The sequence below is a fragment of the Tachypleus tridentatus genome, chromosome 10 (genome assembly GCF_004210375.1).
Source record: "Tachypleus tridentatus isolate NWPU-2018 chromosome 10, ASM421037v1, whole genome shotgun sequence".
In the NCBI taxonomy this organism is placed as follows: domain Eukaryota; kingdom Metazoa; phylum Arthropoda; class Merostomata; order Xiphosura; family Limulidae; genus Tachypleus; species Tachypleus tridentatus.
Genome location: NC_134834.1, coordinates 98,865,018 through 98,891,253, shown reverse-complemented (window position 1 = coordinate 98,891,253; position 26,236 = coordinate 98,865,018). Strand labels below are relative to the sequence as shown.

Below are 26,236 nucleotides of genomic sequence, written 5' to 3'. Positions count from 1 at the left end.
TATATGACAGGATCATCGTTGTATTGCATAAACACATATTATAGCTAACCTACAGTGGAAAATGTATTGGAAAAGTTTGGGTTTCATTGTTTTTTTATGCCCTTTTTATGACGTTTTATATGTATAACGGAAGTTTACCGAAGCTTAGTTTTGATTAGACTATAGAATACTCTAAAATACTGCATGTAGACGTATACGTAGACGTGTAATGTTAACATATGGCATTTGCGAGTGACTTTGAAACTCGTAATTAAATATGTACACCTGTTTGTCACAGTAGCAAAACCAAGTGTTTCTTACCTCGAAAACTATGATCTCACGAAACATACATCATTTGTATGATATGTGTGTGTGTTAAAGACGGTTGTTAAACAGTAAATCTATAACTGCAGACTGCATACCTTTTGATCATCCAATAAACACTCGAGGACTGTGTAAGTAAAATAGTTTTTATAAGCCTTAAAACTATTTATCTAAGTCACTAATGGCTTGAGTTGTACTAAAACGCTTTTGAAGATGACAAGAATTGTGTAATGAAAGTAATAAGAAATTCGGTATTGTGTAAGTAAACAAATAACTCCAGGGTTGTGTGCAAGCGTAACATTAAAATATTTATGACCATGTATAAGTGTTCCAATAAGAACTTGAGAACTACGTGAGTAAACCAATAAGAACTCGAGGACTGTGTGAGTAAACCAATAAGAACTTGAAGAATGTGTAAATGAACGTACAAAACCTCAGAAATGTTTAAGTAAAACACTTTTCAGAACCTTAGGGAATTTGAAAAGCATAATTAATTTTGTGTTTAATGTTTACTGTTAGTTTAGAATAAATTACTTGGTGCAATGATCATAATTTAAAACTTTCTAGGAGATTTGTCGTTAATATTCCTTCTACACAGCACAGGTGTATGAAACAATCCCAGTGAAAAGAGAGATTTCTTAATCAAAAATTAAAGAAATGTGTTACCTGAATTCTTTATCCATTGCCCTTCGAGTTGGATTTCTGCACATGGTGAGGGAACTTTGCAGAGTAGGTTCTGTACTTTCAGTCTACCTTCTTAGGGATCTGAACATCCACCGACGTGTTATACTGTGCGTGGAGAGGAGGAGATGATCATGATGGTTGAGGGGGTCCAACCCTAACACATTACTTTGATCTTTAATTCCCATAGACAGGCAGACTTGAGGTACCTCTAGGGTCAAATCGCTGGTCCACTTGAGCTAAGGCCAAACAAGTACCAGTTTTGGACGTGTTTGGGTATTGTGTCTGATGCTCCTGTTTGGCTACAGTGCCCAGGAAACCCTGGAATTGCTTCCATATATGCCCAACAATCTCAGATGTTTCCAGTGTCATTGGTTCGGTCATTCAAAGACATCATGTCGTGGCTCTTTAACATGTGCTCTTTGTGGTGGCAAAGACCACGACACCTTCGAGTGCGAAATGGAACCACACTGTATTAATTGTACAGGCTCACACTTTTCTTAACTCTAGTTTTTAACCTAAATGGGTGGAGGAAAAAGAGGTGCAAAGTTTAAAGCCTGTGAACAACATTTTCCACTCAGAAGTTTTGAAGTTATTGTTCCTCACTCCATCTCAGACATATGCTGATGTACTCCGTTCCACTGCTACAGTGAGAGTGCAGACAGATCTGTCCACACCTCTAACGGATTTTTTTACAAAGCATCTGAAGAGTTTTTTCTCTCTGTGGTTAAGATAGTTGACGATTCTACTCTGATCTCTGCTTCCCTGCCACTTGGTAGGCTCCTAGGTTTACTTCATTTGGTTCCTGTTTTGTGCATGTCCTCTGGTCCATCTTTTTCTCTGGCCCTGAGATGCTAAACGATTATTTGTTCACACCATCAGTCGCTGGAATCTTCGTTCACAGACGGAAATCTGCTTACTCGACCCAGGATAGGATACATGGAGGTCGATAGATCTCTTTTAAATAAAAAAAAAAACGTGGTTGAGAAAAGAAGGGCTCTCTGCCAAATTTTCCTCAACATAAATAAATATAGTCACTTTGATACAGTGGACTTGCCAGGGTTTTCGTTCGAATATAAATAACATTAAAAATTAGATTGATTCTTATCTTTCTGTGTATCTCTCCTTACATGAAACGCCTCTAAAAGCTGTTGATGCAGTCATCCTTTGGCATTTTGTTTTGTACAGAAATGACAGGTCATGTGATTGAAAAGTGCATGGAGGTGTTGCAATGATGGTCAATCAGAATGTACTCGCCCTATCGTTGCCACTCGATATAACTTTGGAAGTCACAGCTATCCATGTTTCCTTGAGTAGTACCATCACTATTTCTCCCTATCTGTTTCCTGAAGAGATCTATGATCAATTATACCTTGATGCTCTCATTGGAAAATTACAGTCTCCCTTTCTAATCCTGGTCTATTTTAATAAGCAGCATTTCCTATGGAGTGGCGCAGACATTTCTGAGAGAGGTCGTTTCATAACGGATATGTTTTCCAATCACAACATTTTTCTCTTCAGTACCGGTTCATAAAATTATTTTCATGTACCTAATCATGCTATTGATCTCTCTGTCTGCTCCACTTCACTTTTTCTAACTTTTGTTGGAGAGTTGACAGTGACTCACGGGCTAGTGCTCATTTTCCTATCATTTTGAGAGAGATTGGTCGTGGTCGATGCCACCCGACCCACGTGACTGGATAAAAGCTGGACTAGGCCCACTGGCTTTCTTTCACTGGTCTCTTAGAACTTGATCCTGCCCACATCTGTAAGCCATTGATAGATGACTGTGTGGAAGTAGTGACTGAGTGTATTGTCCAAACAGTTGCTCAGTGTATTCCTAAAAGCTCGACACGTTTTCCATGGTATTCTCGCCCTTGGTGGATTCCTGCCTGAAACATGACATGGAAGGCTTCAAAACGGGCCTGGGATACCTCTCGTAGGTATCCCACAATTCTAAACTGCACTGATTTTCAGCGGGAACGTACACATGCTTGACAGATTAGACATCAAAGACAGAAGGAATTTTGGATTATGTACACAAATGGTACTTCTTATACCATCAGTTCCAAAGTCATATGGGACAAGATTCGGAAGATCAGTGGGCAGTATACTTCCATCCCTTTCAATCTTGCTCTCCAAAGGCCATAAAGTTGTTGATGCTCAGAGCCTCGCCAACACTCTTTGCAAAAGCTTTTCTCGTGCATGTAGCACTTGTGCTTCACCCCCACCTTTTAGCCATCAAGACTTCGGGCAAAGTGATCTTCTCTTTCTTTTTGGGCTGATGACTATAATCGCCTCCTTTACACTAGGGGAACTCAAACTTGCTCTTCATCGGTCTGACAGTATATATGGCAGGATCTAATAATATTCACTACGAAATGATGTGCCATCTCTCTCCTGCTTCTCTTGCTACTCGTCTGGTTGTTTTTAACTGGATCTGGCCCAAGTATACTTTTCATGATGCTTGGTACTAGACAACTGTTCTCTCTTTTTCCAAGCCTGGAAAGGTTTCCAAGATTTCTTCAAACTGCTGCCTAATTGGTTTGGTACTTTCTCTGTAAGATCTTAGAGAGAATGGTTAATTCTCGTCTTATTTGGTTCCTCAAATCAAACAACTTCCTCTCGCCCACCCAGTATGGGTTTCGATGACAATGCTCCATCAGCGACCACCTGATTCATCTTGAAATGTCAATATTGGGAGCCTTGTTCAAGTGACAACAATATCTTGTTTCAATTGTATTTGACATTGAGAAGGCTCATGGTAATAAGTGGATGAGACCTTTACTTATATGGGTTTTTTGGCGATTTGCCTATTTTTGTTAATTTTTAAAGAATCTTTGATTACAAGTTTATGTGGGCTCGACACTTTCCCTTCCTTCCCCACAGAAACTTGGAGTCCCTCAGGACTGTGTCTTGAGTATCGCACTTTTCAGTATAAAGATTAATGCCGTTACTGGACAACTCCTCCTACACTTGCAGACGAACTCTATGCCGACGACTTTCAAATTTCATGTCAGTCATCAGCATGAGGTTTATTGAGCGGCAATTACAGACTGCTGTCAATTGTGTACTGAAGTGGACCAAAATGGTTTCACCTTTTCCCTCTCTAAAATCGATTGCATTCACTATTGCCATCAACAGAGTATTCACCCTTATCCTGATCTATATCTAAGTGAAGTTGTGCTTCCTGTGTTTATGAGGCAATGTCATTGGGGCTTCTATTTGAACCTAATCTGACTTTTATTCCACACATTAAGCAGCTATGTGTCAAGTGTACAAGGGCGGTGAATATCGTTTGTGTCTTCTCTTGCACCTCTTGGAGAGTGGATCAATAATCTATTTTACAGATCTATCATGTCCTCATTTGATCGAAAGTGAGCTATGAGTCTCTGGTCTCTTGCTTTACGAGAACCTACGCTTTGAAGGTCTTGGACCCCATTCACCTTCTGAGGCTTTTATCTTGGACTGATGGACCAATATGTGGCTCGTGTGACACTCAAGTCACAACAGCACGCATTTTACTGCCGTGTAGTCGTTACGAATATGAGAGATGGCACCATTTCAAACATGTTTTTGCCATGGGTTTACTCCTGGCATTGGACAGTGACATTGTTTTAAATTTTTAACGGCCATTGGTCTTTGTAATTTTATTTATTTTTTTATCCAAAGTTAATAACACGCCAAACAAAACCAACAACCATATTTATTGTGAACACCTGACTGCTATAAGTTACAAAGTTTTATAAAAAGGGCTTTGATAATAATTTTTTTCCTTATCATCAAAGAAAGAAACCAAAGAGAATCTTGGAACATACACTGTTATCAAAATATTGTAAAATACCTCTAGTTACATTCAAAGACCACTTGTTCTACTGTCTTCTTGGATATCTCAACACAAACCAAAGTTACCCCACATTCGTTTCTGCTTTACAAAAAATAATCTTTTTTTGTTGGACTTACACTTACGTTACATTGATTCAATAACTGATCCCTTCCAAGCAGGTGATATACAGTAGGAGAATGTACAATTTCATTATCCAGTTTTTCTCAATCTCCCAGTTTTTAAATCACAATTGCCAGGAGAATTTTCTAGATACACAGGTACTGCAAGTTTTCTTTAGATTCCTTTGATTTGGCGAAATTCTTATGCAGAGTTCTGAAAAGGATTTTTAATCTTATTTTCGTTTCAAATTAACATAAGCTTTTCTTTACTTAGTGCGGTTTCTACAGGCAGCAATCCGCCATGAACTATCAAATATGACTGGAAATATTAGCTAGGGATGTTTTTTCAAAGGAGGAATCTTATTTTTGTTCTTATATTGAGAAGACTCATACACTGAATCGAGGCTTGGCATATCAGAAAACCTCCATTGATAAATTAATTAGCATTTATCCATTTTTACTCATGTAATATTTAGCGTATAGGTCACTCTTGGTTATTTTGGAGTTCAGGGTATACTTCAATCATTAGTGTCACACTTTTGAGATAAAAATCAAGGCTTTTTCTCAATAATTTTAAGCTATAGTTATAAATAGCCTCTATTTCGTTTACATTCATATGTACTGTCGATCATTACATAAAAGATACAAGGATAACTCCAAATTTTCCTCTGTATATTGTTGATTAGACTATCAACTTGCATCAACTCATATCATTCTCTATAATATAATGTATATATATTTCCCCTTCTGACAAGGACTTTATCATACTCCTCAGTTCTATCTGCAGGTTTGTAAATGCTAGATAAAACATTTTTTTAAGACTACACTTTGACTTTACAGCAGCTTTTATTTCACACACATTAAGCAGCTTAACGTCAATGGTACAAAGATACTGAATATCTTCCACGAAATTCTTTTCAATGTTATTTCTATTGCCACTTTTGTACATTGCTCCAAGTCAGTTGATTATTTGTGTTTTGCCACACTTTGGAGCATAAAACTCATCTGCAGTTTCTGATGCACACTCATTTATTCCAAAATACATAAAAGTTAAACGTTACAATGGCAGTATCATATATATCACTTTTCTCAGCTATTTGAAGGTAACAAAATCCTTTAACGTTTGTTCTAATCCGATTCTCTAGGATTTTTAACAATCAGTTAATTCATTTTTACTAAAATAAGAATTATATAATTTCCTATTCATTATTAATTACACTTACATGTTGCACTATATCGAAGTTGTGTAATGTAAAGTTAATATGTTGTTAAAATGTCGCATTTCTTCAGAAAATTAATTTTATAGTTTATTATATCCGATTCATCATTTAAACATTTAGATTACATTAATCGGTTTCTTGGTAAGGAGGCTGTTATGTTCTGTTGTCAAGTATAGCTATTGTTGTTCAAGTAGAGGGCTTTGTATGAAGATTTATTATATAACTTATTATTTCCAGAACATCAACTGACCTTAAGGATACCCTCAGCTGTAGCCTGTTTAATTTACAGAAATGAAAGCTCGTCCATTTGTAGCAGTTTCTGGGTGTTTTCTGATTTATGTTGGACTTGGTTTAATACATCTGTTTGGTAACATCATTCCTTACTTGACGTCATACCTCAGAGAAAGAGTTGACAGAAACACGACATACGAACAGACTGCCTGGCTTATCTACACAACTGAATCTATGGGTTCTTTTTTCTTCTGCGGTGTTTGGCTAGCTGAGCGTATTGGACATCGGTCTAGCATCCTGATTGGTACTGTTATTTACAGGTGAGACAATAGTGTAAAGTTAATACGAAATAATAAGAAAATTATTTCAATTTGTATTTTACGAAATAACTAGTTTTGCATACACAAAACATGAAATGAAACTTGACGTACTGCTTTTGTTTGTCAAAATACTTATATACGCTAAAACTCTGGATTTAATCCCAGCAATAGGCATAGCACAGATCAGCTGTTGTGTAGATTTGACATTAAACACAAAGTAATTAACATAATTCATGATCACCCTTAAAAGTCGTCTGTACAGTAGTCACATGACGTAAGTAATCCTCTATAAAATGTACTAGTGCGGAACTTAAATAACATGTTATTCATGAATGTGAAAATAAAATAAAATGTTTATATGGTTGTCTATGAATAATTTATTATATTGACAGCTGATTTATTTAATTAGATAATTATATTTGTAATAATGAGAATGATGTAATGTACATGTTAGAATAGTTCGTAGTAAAAACATGAAATTACAATTAATAATCAGGATATTTATCTCTGATTGTCAGAAAAAATAATGAAATAACCACAATATGAAGTGTAATAACAGGAATAACTATCAGAAATTATCTTAAAATAATAAATTACTAATCACAAAATTGTACGTAATAATCAGAAAGTCATCTGTAATTATCAGAAAACTGTATCTTTAAAAAACGTAAAAGTGCACCTGTAACAATCAGAAAAATGTATGTATAACAATCAGAAAAATGTATCCTCAACAAGACACCTGTGGTGTAACAACAATAAACATGTATATTGATTAATCACAAAATACTATATTCATATACACTAAATAAAATACTATACACACCATGGTTACTACCTTGTTAAATACAACGTACATCATACTCACTGCATGATTACTACACTGACATATACATCACACTCACCTCATTGTTAGTACCTTGATAAATACAACATAGATTACACTCACTCCATGGTTACTACTGTGACATATACATCACACTCACCTCATTGTTAATACCTTGATAAATACAACATACATTACACTCACTGCATGGTTACTACACTGAAATATGCATCACACTCACCTTATTGTTAGTACGTTGATAAATACAACATAGATTACACTCACTGCATGGTTACTACACTGACATATACATCACACTCACCTCATTGTTAGTAGGTTGATAAATACAACATACATCACACTCACTGCATGATTACTACACTGACATATACATCACACTCACCTCATTGTTAGTACCTTGATAAATACAACATAGATTACACTCACTGCATGGTTACTACACTGACATATGCATCACACTCACCTTATTGTTAGTACGTTGATAAATACAACATAGATTACACTCACTGCATGGTTACTACTGTGACATATACATCACACTCACCTCATTGTTAATACCTTGATAAATACAACATACATTACACTCACTGCATGGTTACTACACTGACATATGCATCACACTCACCTTATTGTTAGTACGTTGATAAATACAACATAGATTACACTCACTGCATGGTTACTACTGTGACATATACATCACACTCACCTCATTGTTAGTACCTTGATAAATACAACATACATTACACTCACTGGATGGTTACTACACTGACATATACATCACACTCACTGCATGGTTACTACACTGACATATACATCACACTCACTGCATGGTTACTTCACTGACATATACATCACACTCACTGCATGGTTACTACACTGACATATACATCACACTCACCTCATTGTTAGTACCTTGATAAATACAGCATAGATTACACTCACTGCATGGTTACTACACTGACGTATGCATCCCACTCACCTTATTGTTAGTACGTTGATAAATACAACATAGATTACACTCACTGCATGGTTACTACTGTGACATATACATCACACTCACCTCATTGTTAGTACCTTGATAAATACAACATACATTACACTCACTGGATGGTTACTACACTGACATATACATCACACTCACTGCATGGTTACTACACTGACATATACATCACACTCACTACATGGTTACTTCACTGACATATACATCACACTCACTGCATGGTTACTACACTGACATATACATCACACTCACCTCATTGTTAGTACGTTGATAAATACAACATACATTACACTCACTGCATGGTTACTACACTGACATATACATCACACTCACCTCATTGTTAGTACGTTGATAAATTCAACAAACATTACACTCACTGCATGGTTACTACACTGACATATACATTGAACTCACTGCATGGTTACTCAATTGATGAACACAACATAGATCATATTTTTTCCATGGTTAATACAATGATAAATAGAACTCACATTATGCTCACTAAATGGTTAGTACAGTGATAAAACAATTAACATTAGACTCATTCCATGCTTATTACACTGATAAATACAACTCATCATTCTATGGCTAATGCATTCATAAATAGATGATACACAATCGTCACTCAATGATTACCACATTTATAAATATAACATACATTACATTCACATCATTGTTTCTACATTGATAATTTCAACATATATCATATTCACTCCATGGTAACTACATTTATAAATACAACATACATCATTCTCACTTCATGGTAACTACATTGATAATACAATATACATTATACCAACTCTAGGGTTATTACTTTGATAAATATAACATACATCATACTCATTCCATGATTATTACATTGATAAATACAACATACTTTCTCCATGATTATTACATTGATAAATACAACATACTTTCTCCATGATTACTACACTGATATATACAACTCACTTCATATTAAACACCACTGGCTACTACATTAATAAATGCTACATACATCATATTGACTCTATTGTTACTAACTTGGTAAATAAAACATACATTATACTCATTCTATTGTTGGTACATTCATAAGTGCAACATATATTACAGCCACTCCTTTGTTACTACTTCGATAAATATAACATACAACATACTCACTCCAATGTTACTACATTAATAAATACAACCTTCATTATACTCACTCCATGGTTACTACATTAATAAATACAACCTTCATTATACTCACTCCATGGTTACTACATAGATAAATACAACATACATCATACTCACTCCATGTTTACTACATTGATAAATACAACATACATCATACTCACTCCATGGTTACTACATTGATAAATACAACATATATCATACTCACTCCATGTTTACTACATAGATAAATACAACATACATCATACTCACTCCATGGTTACTACATAGATAAATACAACATACATCATACTCACTCCATGGTTACTACATAGATAAATACAACATACATTATACTCACTCCATGTTTACTACATAGATAAATACAACATACATCATACTCACTCCATGGTTACTACATTGATAAATACAACATATATCATACTCACTCCATGGTTACAACATAGATTTATAGAACTCACATCTTTCTCACTTCATCGTTACTATTTGGGTAAATACAACGTACACCATACTCACTCCATAGTTCGTACATTGATAAACAGAACTCACATTATACTCACTACATGGTTAATACAGTGAGAAAACAATTTGTATCATACCCAGTCCATGGTTATTGTATTGATAAGTACAACTCATCACTCTATGTTTAATACATTCATAAATAGAACACACATAATCCTCACTCCATGGTTACTACATTGATAAAAGAACATACATCATACTCGCTGCGTGAGTACTGAATTCATAAACACTACATACATCTTACTCACTCCATGGTTACTATACGGACATACAAAACTCACATCATGGTCATTTCATGGTTACTACATTCATAAATACAACACACATCATACTTACTACATGGTTGGTACACTGATAAATGTAACATACATAATATTCACTCCATGATTACTACACTGATAATTAGAACTCACATCATACTTTTGTATGGTTACTACACTGATAAATACAACATACATCGTACTCACCTCATGGTTACTACAATGATAAATACAATATCCATCATTTTCACTCCATGGTTACTACATTGAGAATTACAACTCACATCATACTCACTCTATGATTACTACCTTGGTAAATACACAATAGATCATGCTCTCTCCATGGTTTCTACATTCGTAAATACAACATGGATCTTACTCACTGCATGGTTACTACATTGAGAAAAACAATATACATTATGATCATTCCATGGTTCCTACATTGTTAAATTAAACATACACTGCTTGGCTGCTACATTGATAAACACAACATAAATCACCCTCATTCCATGGTTATTACTTTGATAAATACAACAAACATCATATTCACTTCATAATTACTACACTGATAAATATAACTCGCATTATACCCACTACATGGTTAGTACAGTGAGAAAACAATTGACATCATATCTATTCCATGGTTATTACATTGATAAATACAACATACATCATACTTACTCCATGCTCACTACACTGATAAATATAACTCGCGTTATACCCACTACATGGTTAGTACAGTGAGAAAACAATTCACATCATATCTATTCCATGGTTATTACATTGGTAAATACAACTCATCACTCAATGCTCAATGCATTCATAAGTAGAACATACCTAATCCTCACTCCACTGTTACTATATTTATAAATGTAACATACATCATACTCACTCCATGGTTCCTACATTGTTAAATTCAACATAGATCATAGTCACTCCATATTCACTACTTGGATAATTACAACATACATCATACTCACTCCATCTTTACTACATTCATAAATACAACTCATATCGTACTTACTCCATCGTTATTATCTTGTTAAATTCTACATACCTCGTATTCACTCCACGTTTACTACAATGATAAATACAATATACATCCTAGTCACTCCATGGTTTCTACATTTATAAATTCTACATACCTCGTAATCACTCCACGTTTACCACGTTGAAAAATACAACATACATCGTACTCATTCCATGGTTTCCACATTTATAAATTCCACATACATCGTATTCACTCCATGTTGGCCCGGCATGGCCAGGTGGGTTAAGGCGTGCGACTCGTAATCTGAGGTTCGCGAGTTCGCATCCCCCTCGCGCCAAACATGCTCGCCCTTTCAGCCGTGGAGGCGTTATAATGTGACGGTCATTCCCACTATTCGTTGGTAAAAGAGTAGCCCCATAGTTTGCGGTGGGTGGTGATGACTAACTGCCTTCCATCTAGTCTTATATTGCTAAATTAGGGACGGCTAGCGCAGATAGCCCTCGAGTAGCTTTGTGCGAAATTAAAAAAACAATCACTCCATGTTTACTATATTGATACATACATCATACTCACTCCCTTTTTACTACCCTGATAAATACATATACATTAAACTCACTCTATGGTTCCTGTATTGATAAATTCAATATATATCATAATCACTCAAGGGTTATTATATTGACAAATACAACTCACATCAAACTCACTCCAAGATTACTGCACTGATAAATAAAACTCACTTCGTGTATAATTTACTGATAAGTGCGAAACAATAATGGTTACTCATATGATGTAAATAGCTAAAGTACCCCACAGAGTTTCACTAAACGGTTTCACTGTTGCACAGAATTCACAGCATGCCTTCAAAGCAGATCATTATTTCATATCAATGTTTTAAAATACAAATTTATTTGAGTAAAGAACAGTCAGTTGCTAATACAATATGATATTCTACAAAATGATGGCACAAATAATGACTTTTTTGTAATATGAACTTTTAACGTATTGTCAATGTTAGGCACGATGAGTTGATGCGGTTACGTAACTAGGTAACTTATTCAGTTTAGGTTGTTGGTTACGAAATAAGAGTTCCTCCTTTTTCCTTAGCGTCCATTTCTGTTATTCTGAAATGTTTACTATTTGTTTGCTCGTTACAGTCTTTGGTTAGGTTGTTGTAAATTATAGAGAGATGGGCAAAAAGTGAAACTTCATACAACAAACAAGTGCCAATATTTACTGAAATTAAAAACTCGTGGTACAAATAAGGTTGTAGTTTTCTAATATAGCAGATAAAACTAGATCAAATATTTCATTGAAGATATTAAATACTTTAAACTTTCTGTATTCACTTTTTAACATGAATCGTGGAAAATAAATAACTTACAATGCATTTTTTTATCATCAGTTTCGGAATGGCAGCAACGTATTGGACTATAAAACACAGTCTGGAAGCTACAATTGCATCGTTAGCAGTGGTTGCTAATATTGGATTTGACTGTTGTTATAGCTTTCCTTTAGCTGCAGCAATGGTGGTATGTACAAATTGTCAAACATTGTATCTTAAAACTTTAGATTTGCTGAAGATAGCTGTGACAGAATAAAAATTTTACAGGTAATATATGAAAATGTACAGTAGTTAACCTGAAATACGAAATATTTACAGAAGTATATAATTATTAAATAAAATCTCACTTACAAAACTACCAATACATGAGGAATCTTTAACTGTGCAAATATTGTTTGCGATAGTTCCTTGTGTAGTAATTATCTAATACAGAAATTATTTATTTTACAGTATTTTCAATCCTAGTACTTGTGGAGTAAATAAGTCCTCGCGTTATGGATTATTGTACGTGATGAGATAAACACTGAGGGAAGATTTTGCTCTTCTCGTTAGGTCCGTGAGATTCGAATATTCATCTACTTGCTTATATGATGAAGGGAATGAAATATTGAGGATGAGTAGTGAAACTGCGCCACACTACTGATTTTCTGTGTGAATGTAAAGTCGTCCCCTTAGTTTTACTTAATTTATAAATTGTATTTAAGGTTGACATACGTAATGTGTACTAAAAAGCAAGAATCTCCTCGTGAAAAGGTTAATTTGTTACATTTTTATTAGATAATAGAGAAACATGCAAAACTATGTTTTTAGAAGGCACTTGACAAGGTCTCTTCAAATATGATATCAAATCCAAATTTTAAAACTGGTTTTCGTAAATACTAGGACCTTTCTTTTATTGATACCGTATAATGATTCACTTAAAATAACAAACAAATGGAAAAGTCATATTTTAAATAGAAAATGTAATGAATAGTTTAGTTAATAAAATGTTTACCTCTATGAAATGTGATTTTGATATCATACTTCTTGTTAAGGTACTGCTATCTTTATTGTATGCTGTTTTAAGGTCGTATTGATGGAAGTTAAAATGACACTAAGGACTTTTAGTTTTCAAAATAGCCTGAACTGTATTATTATAAAATATTTTGCTAACTGGAATTTATAAATTAATGGTTACCAATATTCAGGTTGGTAAAATAATTAATAATTAAACATTTATTAATCACAGTGGTTCCCCAACAATAAAGGTCTAATGGCAGGAATAGTATCTTCAGGGATGGCCTCCACTCCACTTCTAATGAATAACTTACATACATATTTTATTAACCCTGATAACCTTCAACCTGATGCTGACGGGTAAGTTTGTTCTTTTAACAATAAACGTCTCATGCAGGAAAAGTGTCGTCTAAAATGGCGTTTATTCCTGTTCTAATAAATAACTTACATACATTTTTTATTAACCCCTATAACCTTCAATCTCATACTGGTAGGATAATTTTACAACTTAACTAAGAATGCCCTTGTACTAGTAATATCATTATACCTTTGACACAGTCTTTAAGTAATTCTTGGTTCGTTAATTAAGAATGTCCTTGTACCAGTAATACTATATCTTAATCTGACAGTCTTTAAGTACTTGTTTTTTTTAATTAATTTAGGTTGTTTGTTTGTTATCAATAACAAGGCTGGGTATGTTCTGTCCACTTCGGATATAGAAACTGGTTTTTATAGGTATAAGTCTGCAGACATAGAACTGTACCATTGCAATCACCTTGTTACAGAAATAGTATTATTCTTTAATCTAACAGTCTTCAAGTATTTCTATTTGTTGATCAGTGCATGAAGAAGGGCCTTACAGAAGTAAACATATTATAGCTTCAATTAGCAGTTTCTACTACACATTGGCCACTTAATCAAGAATAGCCTTGAAACAGAATGTACATTGTTCCTTCAATTAACAGTTTCCAAGTACTTGTTGGTTAGTTAATGAAGCATAGCCTTGCTGCAGGTATAGTATTACATATGAAATATCAGTCTTCAACTATTTCTTAATCAAGAATGACCTTCCAGCAGTAAGAGTAACACACTTTGAACAAATCATCTTCAAGTATTTGTTGGTTAGTTAATTCAGGTTGTTTGTTTGTTATCAAGAACAAAAGTTCACAAAGTGTTATGGGTGGTCTGCCCATCACGGGTATCAGAACCAGGTTCCTATAGACATAAGTCCGCAGACATATAAAAGTACCACTGGGGGACAGTTAAATAATAATGGCCTTGTAGCAGTAACACTAATATACCTTTAACTAACGTTGTTCACGTATTTGTTAGTTAGTTAATTAATAATGGCCTTACAGCAGTAACAGTAATATACACACAGCTAATCAGTCTTCAAATATTAGTCAGTTACTTAATTAATAATGGTCTTGTTGCAGTAATAGTAATATACCTTCAACGGACAGTTTTCAACTATTTGTTAGTAAGCCTAAAATTGTTAATCACAGCAAATGATATAAAGTTTTATAATTCCACTGTTGTATCCTTTAGTACTGGAGAAAAACAATAACTGATAATACAAAATATCATGATACTAAGAGTGAGTAAGATGGATGTGTACGCTAAGAAATGCAATTATTAATAATATATGATATATTTAGTGGTTCCGATACGTTACTGATGTTGGGAGTTTTGATGTGATGATACATTTGTGTCTCATTGAAATTCCTAAGAATTTTAAATAGGCAGACAATGTTTAGAAGTTTCCTTCAATCCCGTAATTTCCTATCACTAAAGTTATTGTCTATCTTGAAAACACTGTGAGCTTTTGCACTTAAGACGGTTCTATATTTTACACAGGTTTGGTACTTTAATAACACTAACCACGGATATAAAAGTATATTTAATTATCAATACAACATTAAAGTCCACCATCAATATATTAACAAAGTCAACAGTAAGTGTTTCAGTAAAGGTAACTTCGACAAACTGAAAAATACATTGATGGATTAAATAGTAAAATAATAATAAGAGCATCAGTAGTTCCAGCCTTGGCTACATTAATAAACCAACAATTAACAGATTAATAAAACTTTATATAAGAACATCAGTAATGCCAGTCCTGGCTACATTAATTAACTAACAATGAACAGATTAATAAAACTTTACATAAAAACATCGGTAATGTCAGTCCTGGCTACTTTAATAAACCAACAATGAACAGATTAATAAAACTTTACATAAGAACATCGGTAATGTCAGTTCTGCCTACTTTAATAAACCAACAATGAACAGATTAATAAAACTTTATATAAGAACATTGGTAATGTCAGTCCTGGCTACTTTAATAAGCCACCATTGAACAGATTAATAAAACTTAATATAAGAACATCAGTAATGTCAGTCCTGACTACTTTAATAAACCAAAAAATGAACAAGTTAATAAAACTTTATATAAGAACATCGGTAATGTCAGTCCTGGTTACATTAATAAACCAACAATGAACAGTTTAATAAAACTTTATAGAAGAACATTAGTAATGTTAGTCCAGACTGCAGTAATAAATCAAGAATGATAACTGTAATAAAATCATTCATGGGATCTCAAATAAAATATCACATGAGAGTGTCAATATTTCTAGCTTTGGATAACTCAGTAAAAAACAGAGACAAAAAAGATTAATAAGATCATCCATAGATTCACTAATAAACTGTACATCAGATTATCATTAATGGTAACATTAGAAACATAACAAACAACCATTAATAAATCAATAAAGACATCTATAGGCAAAGTAATAAAACCAATAATAGATACGTCAACACAGCCAGTCATGGATACATTGAGAAAGCTAATCATAAATAATTTAATAAAGTTCTTGTATCGTTTTTGAGGAAGACGAAAATATTGTTTAATTCGTATGTTTCTTCCTTTCCACACATAAATATTGATAATGCAACACATTAAAATGAAGGCAGTAACTTGGTTCATAACGCTGTTGCAATGCTATTTTATCGGTTAATTACAAATTAAGCTCTTAATAAAAAATAATGGATAAATATATGTGAGATAACTCACGTAAATAACATTGTTGTAATATTATGATTTGTTGACAAGTATTTAAATGTTACCTGTTTCCACCAAATTTACTAAAATAATAACTTAATGTTCTGTATTCTCCTCTGAGATATTTCCATGACCCTGGAATTTTGGATCGTGTCCCTACCTTGTTCCTGATAATGGGAGCTGTACAAGGGGGTATTTTACTTGTTGGACTACTTTTGTATCAAGAACCTCCCTCAGAGACACTTGAGGTAAGGAAGATTTGTTCAGATAATTATCTTGTACTATTAATCAAACTGACAACTAAAATTAAAACCTGAACCATTAGGTGGAACTTCTTGGTTCTTTACGTTAGTGGCGATAATGAAATATATTTAGGTTTCATGGCCCTAGGTACAAGTGAAGTTATTCGTTTATAACATCTTCGGTAATAACCATATTATTTTGGTATTCCAGAGAATGAATTTCACTTTGAGCTATAAGACCAATATGTTGCTGTTGTCAAACAGACTTTTCGACATTAAAGATGTGTGTTAACTTTCTTCATTTTACGTTCCACTTGTAATTCAGAATATTTGATTTAACATGATGAAACCACAAGATGGTATATTTTACCATTATGAACTGTACTGAAGGAGAAGTCCCAAGTTAAGACTGTCTATAGCAAAGAATAAATCCCCTTCCTGAATGACAACATTGTCAGTTTATGTCCTAATACATCCCTTAGATCTATTTAATATGTTAATGATTGGTTAATTCTAAGTTACGTAGTCTCTATGAAGATTTAAATGTTCTATTTAAAATAATTAATAACATCAACTCACACCTATAATATCTATACAATATAAAAGCTATTATGATGTAGAAAATAAAAGAAATTACTAATGAAAAGTGTACCGAGTAAATCTTCAGAATTAGGGATATGTAAAAACTTGAGGTTTATCATTGTTTAATGTTTTGACAGTAAATATCGAAACACATCAGGAAATCGTGTGTATTGCTGAAACTTAATATTGGTTATTTATAGTGTTACAAGAGTTGTATATATCTTTTAAGGAAAGAGAAGACTATTCGGTGATACCAGTAGAAAATTCATCCAATCATAAAGTAGAAGAAACAGAACATTCATTTCCAAAAGAACTTGGTGTGACACCAAAAGAAGCTTTGAAGATGTATGAATTTTACATCTTACTGGTAATGTGCATCGGTTCGTTACATTCATCACTGTTTGTGAATAATTTTTATAAGGTAAGTGGCGTGTTCTAATATTAATATGTTCTATTAGTACGCCTTATTTTTTTCTTAACGGGTTAAAAATACAAACAATTTGTAATTTGATCATGATAATACAATATCGCATAAGAAAACATTATGTTACCTAACATGATATACCATCATGTATAATATAATATAAATAAAATAATAATAAACTGTACAGGGGGTGTTGATGAAGATTATCTAATATGTTGTGTTTGTCATTATTTCATTTTGTTGTGTCTGTATGTATAAAGTTGTTATCTGATATGTTGTGTTTGTCATTTATATGCAAAAACGGCTCGTTTGGGTTGAGAAAATATTTTACATAGAAGAGCGAACAACGTTTCGACCTTCTTCGGTCATCGTCAGGTTCACAAAGAAAGTGGTAACTGACCGGAAGCTGACCACATGTTTGAAAGGGGTTGTGTAACTGAGTGTCGGAATGTAGAGGACGGTGTTAGATGTTTGAATATATAATTTTATTTATTTTATTATATTAATATAGGTATAAAGGCGTTCCTTTATATTGGTTTATTTTGGGTTTAAGTTGTTGTATAAGTTAGGCTTCTTTAATTTTGCGTTTGTTTATGTTTGTTTCTTTATTTAGTATTTGAGTGTTTTCTATGGTTATGTTGTGTTTATTTGACTTGCAGTGTTCGAAAACGTGTGAAGGTGACTTTTTATGTTCTTTGAATCTGGTTTCCATTTTTCTACTTGTTTCTCCAATATAGAAGTCGTGGCAGTTATCACATGTATTTTGTAAATAATGTTGGTGTGGTGTTTGTCAGTGTAGTTCTTACATAGTATAGACCTCAGTTTTGTGCCTGGTTTTTGAATAAATTTGGTATTAACTGGAATGTCATATTTTGTTACTAATTTTTGCCAAATGTTGGTTATTTGTTTGCTGATGTCAGGAATATATGGTATACAGCAGTATATGGTTTCGTGATTTTTTGATTCGTGAGATATATTTACTTTAGTTGGTTGATTTTGCTTTCTGTCTAGGTGTGTGCGTATAATGTTTTCTACGGTTTGTGGGGGAAACTTATTGATGTTGATGAAGTATTGTTTATTTTGTCTAATTCATCGTTAATTTTATCTGTTGAGCATAGTTTTATGGTTGTGTTTATTTGGTTTCTTAGTATGTTGAGTTTTTGTTTTGTTTCATGTGCTGAGTCCCAAGGAATGTATAGTCCAGTATGGGTGATTTTTCGGTGGATTTCTGTTTTGAATTGTGTGTCGGTTCTTGTAATTTTGAGGTTAAGAAATGATATTTGATTGCTTTCTTCCTGTTCACATGTGAAGTTAATGTTGGGATATATAGAGTTAATGTGATTGAGTCCTTAACAAAGGACTCAACTTTGCAATAGCACCTAGGTACATTCCAACCATAGAAATCAAAACATGTCTAGAAGACCTAGCCAGGAGACTTGTGATACTTTCTACAGAGAACAACAACAAGGAAACAACCAAACACAACCAACAGAAAGAAGACAACTTAGATAATTTTATTTACATCCAACAGCCAAACTTCCCAGGTAAAATTACAAATTTATATTTTCCAGAAACACCTAAAAACAACATCTTAAACGATTTTTTCAAAGAATTTTCTCACAAAACCATCAACATAATTTCACAAAACAGAAAACTAAAAACAACCTTACAAAAGAGACATTAATTCCATTAAAACCTAAAACAAGACAAAACATAAAAATTCTAAAAGCAGATAAAGGTAAGGCTATAGTCATAATGAACACGAATGAATACATTCAAAAAATGAATAACATCCTATCAGACACAAACAAATTTAAACCAATACACACAAATCCAACAAAGACACACGAGACACAACTTGACAAATTACTACTACAAATGAAAAAAGCCAACACAATTTCACAAACACTTTATTCCTACCTACGTAAAACCGACTCACGCACACCGCAAATATACGGCATCCCCAAACCTCATAAACCAGATTGTCCATTACGACCAATAATGTCCACATATGAATCGTTTAATTACAATCTTGGTAAATACATAGCATGGGCATTCTCCAAATATGTAACATCAGCCAGCTCATTCATCAAAGACTCTTTTAATTTCAAGTCTAATCTAAATAAACTTAATCATAAAGCCTTAATGACCAGTTTCGATGTTATATCCCTCTTTACAGAAGTTCCAACCACTGAAGCCTGCAAGATAGCCTTAGAACTCTATATCCGAGACCCTAACCCAACCATAGAAATTCCCAGTAACCAGTTAGCAACCCTAATAGAATTCACCACGATAAAGACAAACTTCATGTTCAACAACCAAAACTATATACAAACAAATGGCCTAAGCATGGGCAACCCAGTATCACCAGTTCTAGCCAATATTTTTATGACACAAGTTGAAACACAAGCAATTAACACAGCATTACATCCACCACTATACTGGTACAGATATGTAGATGACACGGTTGCGGGATTCAAATCTGCAGAACACATACTTAATTTTTTCAATCACATTAACTCTATACATCCCAACATTAACTTCACATGTGAACAGGAAGAAAGCTATCAAATATCAATTCTTAACCTCAAAATTACAAGAACCGACACACAATTCAAAACAGAAATCCACCGAAAAATCACCCATACTGGACTATACATTCCTTGGGACTCAGCACATGAAACAAAACAAAAACTCAACATATTAAGAAACCAAATAAACACAACCATAAAACTATGCTCAACAGATAAAATTAACGATGAATTAGACAAAATAAAACAATACTTCATCAACATCAATAAGTTTCCCCCACAAACCGTAGAAAACATTATACGCACACACCTAGACAGAAAGCAAAATCAACCAACTAAAGTAAATATATCTCACGAATCAAAAAATCACGAAACCATATACTGCTGTATACCATATATTCCTGACATCAGCAAACAAATAACCAACATTTGGCAAAAATTAGTAACAAAATATGACATTCCAGTTAATACCAAATTTATTCAAAAACCAGGCACAAAACTGAGGTCTATACTATGTAAAAACTACACTGACAAACACCACACCAACATTATTTACAAAATACATGTGATAACTGCCACGACTTCTATATTGGAGAAACAAGTAGAAAAATGGAAACCAGATTCAAAGAACATAAAAAGTCACCTTCACACGTTTTCGAACACTGCAAGTCAAATAAACACAACATAACCATAGAAAACACTCAAATACTAAATAAAGAAACAAACATAAACAAACGCAAAATTAAAGAAGCCTTACTTATACAACAACTTAAACCCAAAATAAACCAATATAAGGGAACGCCTTTATATCTATATTAATATAATAAAATAAATAAAATTATATATTCAAACATCTAACACCGCCCTTTACATTCCGACACTCAGTTACACAACCCCTTTCAAACATGTGGTCAGCTTCCGGTCAGTTACCTCTTTCTTTGTGAACCTGACGATGACCGAAGAAGGTCGAAACGTTGTTCGTTCTTCTATGTAAAATATTTTCTCAACCCAAACGAGCCGTTTTTGCATATAAATTTCTCAACAAGTGGGTTTCTCGACATCACTGATTGTGTTTGTCATTATTTCATTTTGTTGTGTCTGTATGTATAAAGTTGTTTAAGTTAACAAACAAACACATTTAATCACTTCTTAATGTGTCACTTTCATGATTTTTAAATTTCTGAGGATAATGGTTTGAGCATTTCTGACTAGATGCTTACGCTGTAGAAATGTTTGTTTAGATTACAACAGTTAGTCCAAAGGAGAACGTGGCCAGAACTTAAATAGTTGCACAATAAAGATAGGTACTTAATAACTAGGGAATAGAAACATTCTGAAGTATGTACGAAATAAGATGGGGCTATGATAGGTTTAGTAAATATTATTAATCTAACAAATCCCATTATTTTACTTGTAGACATATGGACAAACATTTATAGATGATGACATATTTCTAGCCACAACGGGATCTGTATCTTCCATTGTCCACGTTGTCCTTAGGGTTGTCATGGGTCTCATCCAGGACAAAATATCTTTCAAGGTAAAGAGCCTAATAGATAAAAGATATGTTTGTGCATATTTAAAAATTAAATTCAATATTTGTTCCAAGTATAACACCCTCAATTTAAAGCCAATTATCCAAAAACAGGATATTATTTTGAGAGAAACCAAATGCAACGTATTGATTTTCCTTCAAACTTTAACTATTAATTTCAGTGATGTTTTTCATGTTATTTTCAATTGACAGCAAATTATCCCAAAATAAGGTTTTATACTAATGAATTTAATTGTTTGTAATTAAACACGAAGCTACAAAGTGGGCTATCTGTGCTATGCTTACTACGAGTATAAAAACTTGGTTTCTAGTGTTTTAAGACCACTGAATTAATGAATATTTATGGTTATAGAGATGTATTACATTCTAAATGATCCAATGTGAATTATAGCACGTTTCTTTAGATATTATATTCTCGTCAGAATCAGTATTTATATCAGTGAACTTTAAGTCTTACATAAAAACGTTAAGTGGCTTACCTAAAGTATCACACTAACATTACAATATGGTGTTAACAAAGACCTATGAAATAAAGTTATCTAGAACTCAAGTTGGACAAATTTTGGTCTCACTCATTGAAGATATTTTTATTTTTCAGAAAGTTTAGGTTAGGTTTCAATTTTAAGCAAAACTAAACGAGGTATTTGTTGATAGTCGTCCATGATTTAGCAGTGATTAGTTTGTTTTTTGAATTTCGCGCAAAGATACACGAGGACTATCTGCGCTAGCCGTCCCTCATTTAGTAGTGTAAGGATAGAGAGAAGGCAGCTAGTCATCACCACTCACCGCCAACTCCTGGGCTACTCTTTCACCAACGAATAGTGGGACTAACCGTAACGCTCTCACGGCTGCAAGGACGAGCATGTTTGCTGCGACGGGAATTCGAATCCGGGACCTTCAGATGACGAGTCGAACGTCTTCATCCACCTGGCTATGCCGGGTCCAGTGGTGATTTGGAAGGAAATCAGCTAGTCATCACCATCCACTACCTACTCTTTAAGTTATTCTTTTACTAACAAAGAGTGGGATTGATCGTAAATTATACTGTACTATTTGGTGTGAGTGGGATCCGAATTTGTGACTCAGATTACGAGTCGAGTGTCCTAATCACCAGGCTATGCCTTTCACTCTTTATTTAAAACAAATTACTAAAAATATGTAGAAAAGACTAAATAGTGCTTGTTTAAAAATCATACGTTTTGTCAAATCGATTGTACTGATCTCAAACAAATATTAATAATCTGTAGCACATTTGTGTCTACTTTATTATTATTGACTTCACTATAGTTGAATAAGTTTGCATTTCATGAATTTCAGTAAAACTCATACAGCAACTCTAAGACATTACTCGTCGACGAACATGGTTATGGGTCTCTCCTGTTACAACTTTATGTTTTACCTTCTCTTGGATTCAAACATCCACACACACGTTTCTCCTGATAGGTGACTCTTGAGAGATTCTGGTAGTTGAAGGATGCCCAAGGTTCTGCAATATGTTACTGTGACTGTGCAATTCTGTAGACGAGAAGCCCAGAAGTGGTGACCGCATGGCTGAACAGCTGTGGTTCAAGTCAGTGGAGAGACAGTGTTAAAGCACTCTAATGAGTGTTGTTGGCATTATGTCTGGTACTGGTACAATAGAATTGCTATACTAATTAAATAAGACAGTGTAGCATGATCCATTGTAGGGATTAAAGATAAATTGAGGTCAATAGGCCCGAAATCATTCTCTGTTGTCTTTTTTAGATGAACAATCAGAATAAAAGAACACCAACAATAGGTAAACTGAAGACTCTGGAAGAACAAATTCACGATCACATACAATGTTTGTACTCTACTTTTCGATTGGACATTCGTTATCATAAATTTTATTTAGTTTGTCAGGTAACGATTGATAGGATGTTGGAGACTTCACAAATATAGCAAAATATTAAGACTTGTTAGCAGAAAACACGACCACAAGAGATGGAACTAACCAAAGTCATCATCACGAGAGAGTGAACTAATCAAAGTTATCATCACAAGAGAATGAACTAACCAAAGTCATCATCACGAGAGAGTGAACTAATCAAAGTTATCATCACAAGAGAATGAACTAACCAAAGTTATCATCACAAGAAATTGAACTAACCAAAGTTATCATCACAAGAGAATGAACTAACCAAAGTTATCATCACAAGAGAGTGAACAAACCAAAGTTATCATCACAAGAGAGTGAACTAACCAAAGTTATCATCACAAGAGAATGAACTGAACCAAAGTCATCATCAAGAGAAGTGAACTAATCAAAGTAATCATAACAAGAGAATGAACTAACCAAAGTCATCATCACGAGAGAGTGAACTAATCAAAGTTATCATCATAAGAGAATGAACTAACCAAAGTCATCATCACGAGAGAATGAACTATCCAAAGTTATCATCACAAGAGAATGAACTAACCAAAGTTATCATCACAAGAGAATGAACTAACCAAAGTTATCATCACAAGAGAGTGAACTAATCAAAGTTATCATCACAAGATAGTGAATTAACCAAAGTTATCATCACAAGAGAGTGAACAAACCAAAGTCATCATCACAAGAGAATGAACTAACCAAAGTTATCATCACAAGAGAGTGAACAAACCAAAGTTATCATCACAAGAGAGTAAACAAACCAAAGTCATCATCACAAGAGAATGAACTAACCAAAGTCATCATCACAAGAGAGTGAACTAACTAAAGTTATCATCACAAGAGAGTGAATTAACCAAAGTTATCATCACAAGAGAGTGAACAAACCAAAGTCATCATCACAAGAGAATGAACTAACCAAAGTTATCATCACAAGAGAGTGAACAAACCAAAGTTATCATCACAAGAGAGTAAACAAACCAAAGTCATCATCACAAGAGAATGAACTAACCAAAGTCATCATCACAAGAGAGTGAACTAACTAAAGTTATCATCACAAGAGAGTGAACAAACCAAAGTGATCATCACAAGAGAGTGAACTAACCAAAGTTATCATCACAAGAGAGTGAACTAACCAAAGTTATCATCACAAGAGATGAACTCACCAAAGTCATCATCACAAGAGAGTGAACTCACCAAAGTTATCATCACAAGAGAGTGAACTCACCAAAGTTATCATCACAAGAGAGTGAACTCACCAAAGTTATCATCCCAACAGAGTGAACTAACCAAAGTTATCATCACAAGAGAGTGAACTAATCAAAGTTATCATCACAGGAGAGTAAACAAACCAAAGTTATCATCACAAGAGAATGAACTAACCAAAGTCATCATCACAAGAGAGTGAACTAACCAAAGTTATCATCACAAGAGAGTGAACAAACCAAAGTGATCATCACAAGAGAGTGAACTAACCAAAGTTATCATCACAAGAGAGTGAAGTAACCAAAGTTATCATCACAAGAGAGTGAACTAACGAAAGTTATCATCACAAGAGATGAACTCACCAAAGTCATCCTTACAAGAGAGTGAACTCACCAAAGTCATCATCACAAGAGAGTGAACTCACCAAAGTCATCATCACAAGAGAGTGAACTAACCAAAGTTATCATCACAAGAGAGTGAAGTAACCAAAGTTATCATCACAAGAGAGTGAACTAACGAAAGTTATCATCACAAGAGATGAACTCACCAAAGTCATCATTACAAGAGAGTGAACTCACCAAAGTTATCATCGCAACAGAGTGAACTAACCAAAGTTATCATCACAAGAGAATGAACTCACCAAAGTCATCATCACAAGAGATGAACTCACCAAAGTCATCATCACAAGAGAGTGAACTCACCAAAGTTATCATCACAAGAGAGTGAACTAACCAAAGTTATCATCACAAGAGATGAACTCACCAAAGTCATCATCACAAGAGAGTGAACTCATCAAAGTTATCATCACAAGAGAGTGAACTCACCAAAGTCATCATCACAAGAGAGTGAACTCACCAAAGTTATCATCACAAGAGAGTGAACTCACCAAAGTCATCATCACGAGAGCGTGAACAAACCAAAGTTATCATCA

The 26,236-nt window shown here is 33.9% G+C and overlaps 1 protein-coding gene across 1 annotated transcript in view; it reads left to right on the top strand.

Annotated features, from left to right (window-relative positions):
- Nucleotides 1-298: 298 nt before the first annotated feature.
- The window catches only part of LOC143229935 (apicoplast pyruvate carrier 1-like), a 33,686-nt gene continuing 7,748 nt past the window's right edge, over nt 299-26,236 (top strand). The window contains exons 1-7 of the mRNA XM_076462810.1: nt 299-434; nt 6,387-6,700; nt 12,872-12,998; nt 14,040-14,167; nt 16,993-17,119; nt 17,925-18,116; nt 22,068-22,190. Coding sequence (XP_076318925.1) covers nt 6,441-6,700; nt 12,872-12,998; nt 14,040-14,167; nt 16,993-17,119; nt 17,925-18,116; nt 22,068-22,190 — 957 coding nt within the window. The 5' untranslated portion in view covers nt 299-434; nt 6,387-6,440. The remainder of the gene's footprint in view (nt 435-6,386; nt 6,701-12,871; nt 12,999-14,039; nt 14,168-16,992; nt 17,120-17,924; nt 18,117-22,067; nt 22,191-26,236) is intronic.